Source organism: Gouania willdenowi, chromosome 9, assembly GCF_900634775.1.
Source record: "Gouania willdenowi chromosome 9, fGouWil2.1, whole genome shotgun sequence".
NCBI lineage: Eukaryota > Metazoa > Chordata > Actinopteri > Blenniiformes > Gobiesocidae > Gouania > Gouania willdenowi.
In genome coordinates this window covers 26,467,868-26,478,007 of record NC_041052.1, presented here as the reverse complement: position 1 = coordinate 26,478,007, position 10,140 = coordinate 26,467,868, and the positions used below count along the sequence as shown (strand labels likewise).

Sequence of the window (10,140 nt, the reverse complement as noted above, 5' to 3'; positions counted from 1 at the left end):
TAATAGTGATTCTGTGACACAAGGCGACCCCTGGAGTCTGACATATAAAATTACACCAACACAGATGCTTTGCATCTTTTCCCCTCTGGGCAGCAGCATTCAGATGACAGGGTTGTGCGAGGTTAGTGTTTCTTCTTGTTGAGGACGAATGGTTTTGTGTGTTGTTGGATTACTTGTTAGGGTTGTTAACATTCTTTTTATCTTTCCTATATATTTAATAAGGGTTTTGTGAGGTCTCACTGATTTCGACAAAAATCAAGCAGGCAAACCCAAAGAGCATTGCTTTATTGTTTGTTTCATATATGTAAGTACAAGTGATCTGCATTTGACAAGCAGGTCAAGTGACTTTAAATCCCATTGTGTGGTGCTGTTAATGCTGCAATAAATTACTCAAGAGTCATCTTTCTATTGCATCATAATTTAAATATTAAATTATAAAAGAAATTACAAATTCACAGCATTTATAAATGACGGGTAATAATATTAAAAAGTCCTAGTATAGCAGAAAATGCCCTCTTGGAACACATTAAATCAATAAAACTTTCAGCATCATCTTTGCTCACAACTTTGAGTCCTTCTGGTTCCATACTGCATTTAAACACCAATGCTGTGTGGAATACCAGAAACAGTTTGATTGCACATAATGCTGCTCAGACCTTCAGTAATAAAGGAGCAGGTGAACATTCAGGGAGTATTAGTTGGACTGGATTAACTGAACCCCTAACTTATGTAGCTGTGGACATGTAGTGATACAGTATGTCTAGAATGTTTTTGAGAGGATAGAGCTTTGTGAATATAACTAACCAATACTACATGACAGCTTGTGTTTGTTGCAACTGGCTGAGCAGGCACTGATGCAGATATTTGGCTGAGAGTTGTTTGTGTGTGTCACACAGAACAGAACAAAGTGACAGCATAGCAGAGTCAGTATTGAGTATTAGGAGAAATCATTTGGCATGCTTCACAGTAATCAATTTTTACTGTTGAAAAAGAACAGAGCACCACAAACGCTCTGTTTGTGGGTTGTTGTATATTGCAGAGTTGCGTAAAAAGCAGGCTACACAGTTGTTCAGGCTCCTTCCTGTTCTTGCAGTGTGGAGAGATTGTATTTGTGCATGTGTGAGTTAAATTGTCCTGTCAGTGCCTGAGCGCTTACGCACAACCTTCTCCTCGCTCACCTGGTCCACTGCAAGGGTCTCCAGCTCTGCTTGGGGTGGAGCCAAGGGGGCAGAGCGGTGTGGGATGCGGTGTGCCACGCCCACATGAGCCCTGTGCTGACGGTCTCGGGAGGGGCTGTGATGGGGGCTGGCCGTGGCACCCAATGGGGGTACAGGGAAGCGCTCAGAGAAAATGGGAGGTATGACGGCAGGGCGTTCACGCACCACCTGTGGCTCAGGCGATTCTCTGCCTGCCTGCAGGAAGGGTGTGGGGTCGGGCATGGCGTCCACCGTCTCCCGCAGGTGTACCCTCCTGCCGTCCGGGCTGACTCGGTACACCTCTGTTAGCTCCGCATGCAGCGGCTGGGAAAGGCTCTTCTTCATGCGCCGCCGTGGGGTTTCTGGCTGCCTGTCCTTGGTGGGGGGAGGTGTAGGCTTGTAGGAGGCAATGGGGCTGGCGTTGGGGCTGTCCTCTGACGAGCTGCCTGCCAGCAGCTTCTTCTTGGTGGCGTGGAGTTGTGAAGTGAGGTAAGCGATGGTGCTCGCTCTCTGCTCAAGCTCTCCAGACAAAATGGCCAGCTTGTGGCTCTTCATCTTTAGCTCTTCAAGGTACTTCTTTTCCCTTTCTTTGATTGTGTTCTCCAATACTGAGATCATAGCATTCTTCTGCTCCAGGTCTCTAAGAAGCTCCGTGTTCTCCTCCTCCTTCTTCTTCAACTGGGCTTCCAGGTCCTCGCACCTCCTTTGCAGCTCTTGGCATCGAACTTCACTGCTGTCTAGAAACCAAACACCAAAACACTGTCAAACATCTCTCCATGTCTATTGCACAAACGTTTATAAAACACCTTTGCTAGTACATTTTTCCTTATTTTCTATTAAATCAATTATTAATCCATCCTATTCCGCATAAGAACGTTGATTCTCGGTTCTTCAGGTGATTGAGCCATGAGTCAAAAAGCAGAGGAGACCAACTAAAAATCCTGCTATAATGATGTATGCTAGAGTGATGTGCCAAAAACCCTCCCCCAACCTTGTCTGAATTTATTGTCCTAGGTTAACACTAGGTTCAAGTCATAAAAAAGGCATTTATACATTTATTATTTAACCTTCATTTAACCTTGCAAGAAAGATTAACAACACAGTTCTATTTTCAACTTGTCTGACAAAGGTTACGAAAGCATAGAATATATCAGTGGCTTCACTAAAAGATAATATTACACTGTACAGTCCCCTCCAAAAGTAATGAAACGGCAAGGTCAATTTCCTTGTTTTTGTTGTATTAGACATTCGGGTTTCAGATCAAAACATGAATATGAGACAAAAGTTCAGAATTCCAGCTTTTATTTCATCGTATTTACATCTAGATGTGTTAAACAACTCAGGACAGAGCACTTTTTTGTTTGAACCCGCCCACTTTTCAAGTGAGCAAAAGCATTGGAAGATGTGACTGATGGGTGTTTCTAGTTGCTCAGGTGTTGCCTTTTGGATTGATTGCTTAAACATTAAATAGTTCTTGTTTTTGGCTTTGGATTTCACCTGTGAAAACTGCATTTGCTGTTAAGCAAATATGAAGACCAGAGAGATGTCTATGAGAGAAAAGCAAATCATTTTGAAGCTGAGAGAAGATAGATCAGAGCTATTGCACAAACATTGGGCATAGCCAATACAACAATGTGTAATGTCCTGAAAAAGAAAGAAACTACTGGTGTACTGAGCAACAGACCTCAAACAGGTTGGCCAAGGGTATCAACAACTAACATTGTGAGAGCTGTGAAAAAACACCCAAAGACAACAGTCAGTGACATCACGGCCAACCTCCACAGGGCAGGGGTGAAGTTATCACAATCCACTGTTCGAAGAAGACTTTGAGAGAAGAAATATAGAAGCAATACCACAAGATCCAAACCAGTCATCAGAAAAAAGAATCAGGAAGGCCAGATTGGATTTTGCAAAGAAGTACAGCGATGAGCCACAAAAGTTTTGGAACAAAGTTTTATGGACTGATGAGACCAAGATTAACCTCTACCAAGTGATGGAAAGGCCAAAGTATGGAAAAAGAAAGGATCTGCTTATGATCCAAACACACAAGCTCATCTGTGAAGCATGGTGGATGTCATGGCTTGGGCTTGCATGGCTGCTTCCGGAACAGGCTCACTAGTCTTTATTGATGATGTAACTCATGATGGTAGCAGCAGAATGAATTCTGAAGTCTACAAAACCATTTTGTCTGGCAATTTACAGAAAAATGCATGCAAACTAATTGGGAGAAGCTTCATCATGCAGCAAGACAATGACGCAAAACACACTGCCAACACAACAAAGGACTTCATCAGGGGGAAAATGTGGAAGGTCTTAGACTGGCCAAGTCAATGACCGGACCTTAACCCAATAGAGCATGCATTTTACCTCCTGAAGAGGAGACTGAAGGGAGAAACCCCCAGAAACAAGAGGCAGCAAGCAATAAAGGCCTGGAAAAGTAATTTCAAATGAAGAATGCAACAGTCTGGTAAAGTCAAGGGTTCACAGGCTTGATGCAGTTATTGCAAGTAAGGGTTATGCCACCAAATATTAAATATTATTCACTTTAAGTTAATATAATAATGTCTGTTCCAATAGTTCTTCTCTATTGGTGTAAAATTTGACTAAGTATTGAAGATTTACAAATAAATGACGACTGTTGCATCGTGTTTAATCTGTCATTCTCACCATTTTTACTTGATCTGACAGCTGCCTTTCACACTGTAGATCATGGTTTTTGTATTTTTTGTATCTGATACCTCTTGATCGGTTGATATATGGTTTTAAAAAGTCTTATCATTTCTATGCAGATGATAGTCAGCTGCATTGCTCTTTCAATGACTCAGAGTTTTATTTCTTATCTGAATTCCTGGAATGTGTATCTGCTATCAAAAACTGGTTGACATCGAATTATCAGCAGATGAATTCTAACAAAATGGAAACTCTGATCATCGCTCCTGATGAAAAGATCCCTCTGATCAAGAACTCCCTTGGTGCTCTGGGCACATCTGTTAAAACCAGCCTCAGAAACCTTGGATTCGTGTTTGATAAGTCAATGTCTTTGGAGGCTCACTGTCGTCAACTGACCAAAAACTGTTTTTATCATCTGAGTAATATCTCCAAAGTGAGGAATTTGTTGTCAAAATCCGATCTCGAAATGATCATCCACACGTTCATCTTGTCACGCATTTACTTTTGTAATTCTGCTTTAACACGTCAACTCTGAAGAGACTTCAGATCGTACAGAATGCTGCTGCCAGACTTTTGACCGCTGTACCCAGAACGACACACATTACCCCCATTCTATCCAGTCTTCATTGGCTTCCAGTCAAATTTTGTACCGAGTTTAAAATTTTAGTCCTGACTTTCCGTGCGATGCATGGTCAGGCCCCTCAGTATATCACTGACTTGTTGTGGCCCTACACTTCAGGACACACACTTCGGTCCTCAGGCCAGGGTCTCCTTACGATCCCAAAGACTCATTTTAAAACCCGAGGTGACCTGGCATTCCAGGCTGTAGCACCAAGACTCTGGAATAGCCTGCACCAGTCCCTCCGTGAACTTGACTGTGTGGACTCTTTTAAAAGCATTTGAAGACTTCAGAAAAGCTTTTGGTTAAATTTGTTTTTGAACTTTTATTATCCTCTTATTATGTTGTTCCTGTTGTTTTAAATTCACCTCTGTTTTATTATCCTTTTTGTGATGTTACTCCTGTTGTTTTAATTTCACCTTTGTTTGTACAGCACTTCGTGATTTTTATCTGTGAAAAGCGCTATATAAATACAATTTACTTACTTACTTTTGCTCACTTGAAAAGTGGGTAGGATCAAACAAAAGGTGCTCTGTCCTGAGTTGTTTAACACATCTAGATGTAAATTACATGAAATAAAGGCTGTAATTCTGAACTTTTGTCTCATCCATGTTTTCATCTGAAACCCAAATGTCTTCAGTATACAACAAAAAGAAAGGAATTGACCTTGCTGTTCCAATACTTTTGGAGGGTACTGTATATCAGCTGATTAAGTCAATACATCTATTTCTAACAATCACCATGTCATGTTGCGTTATATGCATGTCCAGGGTTGTGAGTTTAATTCCTGATCAAAGGTTTTGTAACTTAAACTGTTATTACTAATTCCATAATATTTCCAGGTGTACAGCTTTGTACAAGCCAGAATGGGCTTGTACAAAGCTGCACATATGTATTTCATTTGGACTAAAATACAACTAATAAACCAATTCTCCTTGGTACAATATCCCCCCACTCACTACAACCTCCTTTCTCTGCCCATGTATATGCTATAATAAAATACACTTATAAAGATGATAAAACATGTAGCAGATACACACACACACACACACACACACGGACTGCTGATCGTATATCCTCTCACTGTACAGTAGGTGTATAATCATATGGAGACCCATCACCAGCTGCTCAGAGCTCTGGTTTTACATTACACAACGAGACCTTCATCCTTGCTGCCTCTGCCTTCCTGAGCCCCACCCAGTGACAGCTATACAAACATATCATTTTGTAAATGTCACAGCATAAAAACACTTGGCTATCATCAATGCTGGAGAAATGTTTCATTTAATCTCAGAAACAAGGAGTCCAGAACTGGATTCATGATGAAGGGGTGGCCTGGTGCACTTTGACCTGCCTCGACTGCAGCTGTGCATTAGTGATATTATAGATAATCTCATTTCCTGCACTCCAATCTGAGAGGTGTCCCAGAGTAACATGATCATTCCTCTAAATGGAGGTTTTTGCTATATTGATGCAGGCCAGTCTGGTCAATAAGCCAACAATGTGGTGATCCTGAAACCCGCCTTCACTGCCGTTCCAGCAGTGAGTCATCAGCAGGCTGTAGGTAAATGACACCCTGACTGCATGGTGGCTCTCGCTCAGAATTCATGCCACGGCTGTGGTTTTCAGTGGGGAGGGTGACTGTAAACAAGGCAGTCCTCTACTGAACAGCAGGGACTCTCACAGTGTAATGCATTCTGGGTCATGCTGTTACCACGACATGGCTTTTAGTCCCCAACATACTGTACGTTTCATTAATAAATGATAATTTGGAGGCTGGACTGTATCCCAGTGAGAAAATAAATTAGAATGATCAATTGTTTCAGAAAAGAAAAGTTATTCACAATTTTCTATTATTAATTTGCATTTAAAAAAAGAAAGAAACGTATAAGAAGTTCTTCAGCTTGAACTTCCTTCTCAACAGTTCACCCCAACAACATTTTGATCACACATTTAAAAAATAAAAAGTGTAAAAATTAGTAAATTATTAGTTTTTCTAAACAACTGGAGATTTTAACTTCATCAACAACAATACATAATAATCAACATCTTATGCAGAATATGAAATATGTATTCTCCGAAACAGTCATTAAATCATTGACCTTAGTTGTAACTCTAAAAGCACGGGGCAGAATAAACTTTGTGACAGTTTGGAAAAACAAAAGCATCATTTACTCCACAGACAGAACAGACGGCGTCCAGGCTCCAAAGCCAGAAAGATAGAACATTAGCAGTAATTACATATATGCAACAAATCAATATTAATAGTTCCTAATGACGAGGGCCACTGTAAAAGCGGTGTGTGCGTGTGTGTGTGTGTACTAGGTGGTATGATGGGCTTACCTGATGGATCACAGCTTCTCACTGTCAGCTCGTATGTCAGGTCTGTAGAGAAAGGAGAAGCAGAGTGTTTGCCCATGTGTGTGCGTTACATGAAGGGGTAAAAGGGCCCGCATCAAACAGCTATAGCTCCTAAACAAAAAACAACAAGCATTGCAAAAATACAAGCACTGCATGTCCGTGCTTGTGTATGCATTAAATGGGATTAGTGAGAGTTCAATGTCAGCTTTAGGAAACAATCACATGATGGCCTGGTTTTCTGGACTAACATAATAATAATAATAATAATTATTATTATTATTATTACTTTGCAGAGCCAATCCTTTTCTGCTAGTGAGAACAATGCAGGAGTTGCTTGGAGGAGCCACTAATTCTTCAATGCCTTCCATAACTCACCATGTCTGCCAATGGTTTGACTTTGCAACATTAAGGGAAACAAAATAACTGCAAGGTTTGCTATATTTTCCCTTATGGTGGATGAATAAGTTCTCCATTTTCTGCCTGTGCTCACCTGTACATTGCTGCTGTAATCTGCGGATCTCTGTATGGAGACCTTTCAGTGTGTGAGCATGGTCCTGCTGGAGGAAGAGAAGGTTTTTCTGTGCACTGTGCAGCTGATTTTCCAGAGTTACATTTGCTGACGCCATGGCAGATTAAGTTTGGAGACACAGAGCTTTGAAATCTCTAGAAAAGAGACAGAAAGAAAGAGGGGGATAAAATCAGCACACAAAGTAAAAGACAAGGTTATAAGTCCTGTGTGAATGTTTTCGTCTGTCTTTGATTTGGCTTCCGACAGACATTTTTTAGTGTTTCATTTTTGGCAGTTACTTTGTCAAAACTATGTTTTTTCTTTGTAGTATAATCTTGCATGTGATTGTATTGTATTCATTCAGGTCTTTGCAAAGACATAAATACATAAATAAAGCGTTGGTCTTCGTATCTATCGAACCTTTATTTTTTCAGTTTACAGGAAGAAACTAAGAGTGAAGTAACACCCTTAATTCCCTAAATATCGAAACAGATGTGTAACGAATATGTGTATGTAATAAATAATTAATCTAGCACAGTGAAGACAATATCATTGAAACTGGGTGTGGCACCTCTCTCTCTCTCTCTCTCTCTCTCTCTCTCTCTCTCTCTCTCTCTCTCTCTCTCTCTCTCTCTCTCTCTCTCGATTTAAGCTAGAAAAAGAAAAACAACAGCCTAATATGAACATCTTCACTTGATGAAGGGTTGAGAGCACATTAATCACTGGACAAAGTAGGAAGGGCGAGCTTCCTACTGCATACATTAGTATGCATCAATAAAACATCCCAAAGCTTCTCGCTCTTACATCATCAGCCAGGCCAGTGTAAATAATATATATCTAGACACCTGACAGGAAACTCTTGTTTTTTCATTTTCTTCATGCCTCAAAAAAGAAAGGACTAAGGAGAACTACAGCCGCGCAATAACAAAAACAGTGAGAAGCATGCTGTAAAGGTTGAGAAGATAATCTATTATTGATGAGTAATGTGAAGTCCTTCTGGTAAAACCCTGCGCTGCAAGCATAACTCTCATCTCCAGCTCTTTCCTAGAATAGCCTGAATAGCTTTTCACTTGCAAAGACATGACCTCAGCCAACCTAAATAACAGCATGGCTCATGCAATCACATGATGGTAAAAAGCAACGATGGACTAGTGAAAGGCAGACAGTTTTAGAAAGTGAGGGTCTTCTTTTTTCCTTTATATCAACATTTTCCAGTCACTGACAACATCAATTATCAATGAACTGCATCTGCAATAGCCCAGAACCACAACCCTGAAACAACAATATCCTATTTGTCAGTCCCATTCCCCACTGAAATCTTTTATTTGTTAAATTTGATGTGTTAATACCTGCTTTTCATCACATACAATCACTTTCCACTACTGGCATTTTACAGCACTATAGCCTCTATTATGTTTTACCAAGCTACAGCACATATAGTGAGGATTTCCAGATCAGAAATGGGTGGATGTTAACAACCATAAACACAACAAACATAGTCTGGACACACCAACACATTTTCTTTTTCAGCACCTGCATTGCGGACAGCACCCCAAAATGAAGCTGCTGCTGACAGCAGCTGCCAGAGGATCATTAACACACACACACACACACACACACACACACAGAGAGAGTACATGACCTTCTTGATTAACTTCTTAACACGACAACAGTGGCTTAGGTCCCGATGCAGTACTGGGCAGGTGTTGTCATTATAGAGGGTCGTCACCAAGTCCTTGAAAAGAAGGAAGGATCCACCGACCTATTTATTTAATTACACGGATATACCTGCAGATGTGTGTCACGTGACGTAAAACAATATTTAATCGGAGTTATCGCGTCATGTTTTTACATTTTTTCTCGAGCAAAGCTGTGAGATTACAAGTAGCGTTTTATTAGGAAATGCTTAAGAAACAGTAATAACAAGGGAGTGTGACGGACAGAATGTCACTAAACCGTCAAAACAAATGACATGAATCCAAAACGCATAAGTGATTTGAATCCACGATTTTAAAAAACATAGTGTCTCATATCGTGTATTAATAGGTTGCTACGCTACCAAGGCAGTTTTATTGTGCAGGCTAGCCTAGCCGCTCAGCTAACGCGGCTACACCTATAGCTATGCAGTGGAGAGCTTACCTCAGTGACACAAGCGCACCATCCGCCCGCTGTGGTGGACGAGCCTTGGGTTGACAAGCCGCAAGAAGCTTATTCCGGCCCGGGGCGCATGTCGGTGATGCTCGGCTTGGTGCTCTGAGGGCTGTGTCAGCCTCCGCTCATCTCCCACAGCAACTGCACACAATAAACAGATGCATCATGGGAAAACAGCTTTGGCCTGCATTACCACAATCAATTAAATATTAAATAATTACAATATACATAAATATTTAGAGAAAATATTGGCTGCAATCAGAACTAAAAATAAAAAATAAATAAAATGCACAAATGAGCTTTAAAACAAGACTTTCCTGAAATGATTGACAGCGACGTAAAATCACTGAAGTAATGAGCGTCATCACAATAGCAACAGTGTCAGTCACCTGTTCATCCGCATATTGCGCCACCTGGTGACACCTAGAAGTCAACTTGTCACTGGTTCCTTGTTATTTGAACGCTTTGTTCCTCGTTGTCTAACCCAACAGCATAAATGCCTCTTGTATTATCACAAACTGGGAATGATGAGGTTTATTATTTGGCGTAAAAAGATCGAAGCGTAGTTTGGTGAAATACATCAGCTGAACAGCAGAGGGGAGTGCAGCTCAAAAATACCTTAATACCACCATCTT

The 10,140-nt window shown here is 40.8% G+C and overlaps 1 protein-coding gene across 1 annotated transcript; it reads right to left on the bottom strand.

The window, feature by feature from the left end:
• Positions 1–339: 339 nt before the first annotated feature.
• On the bottom strand, positions 340–9,720 carry ccdc92 (coiled-coil domain containing 92). Its single transcript, XM_028458488.1, has 4 exons — positions 9,494–9,720; positions 7,337–7,509; positions 6,829–6,870; positions 340–1,933 (listed from the first exon to the last, which is right to left on the bottom strand). Exons 2-4 carry the CDS (start codon positions 7,470–7,472, stop codon positions 1,125–1,127), a joined length of 987 nt encoding a protein of 328 aa, XP_028314289.1. The 5' UTR covers positions 7,473–7,509; positions 9,494–9,720; the 3' UTR covers positions 340–1,124.
• Positions 9,721–10,140: the final 420 nt, after the last annotated feature.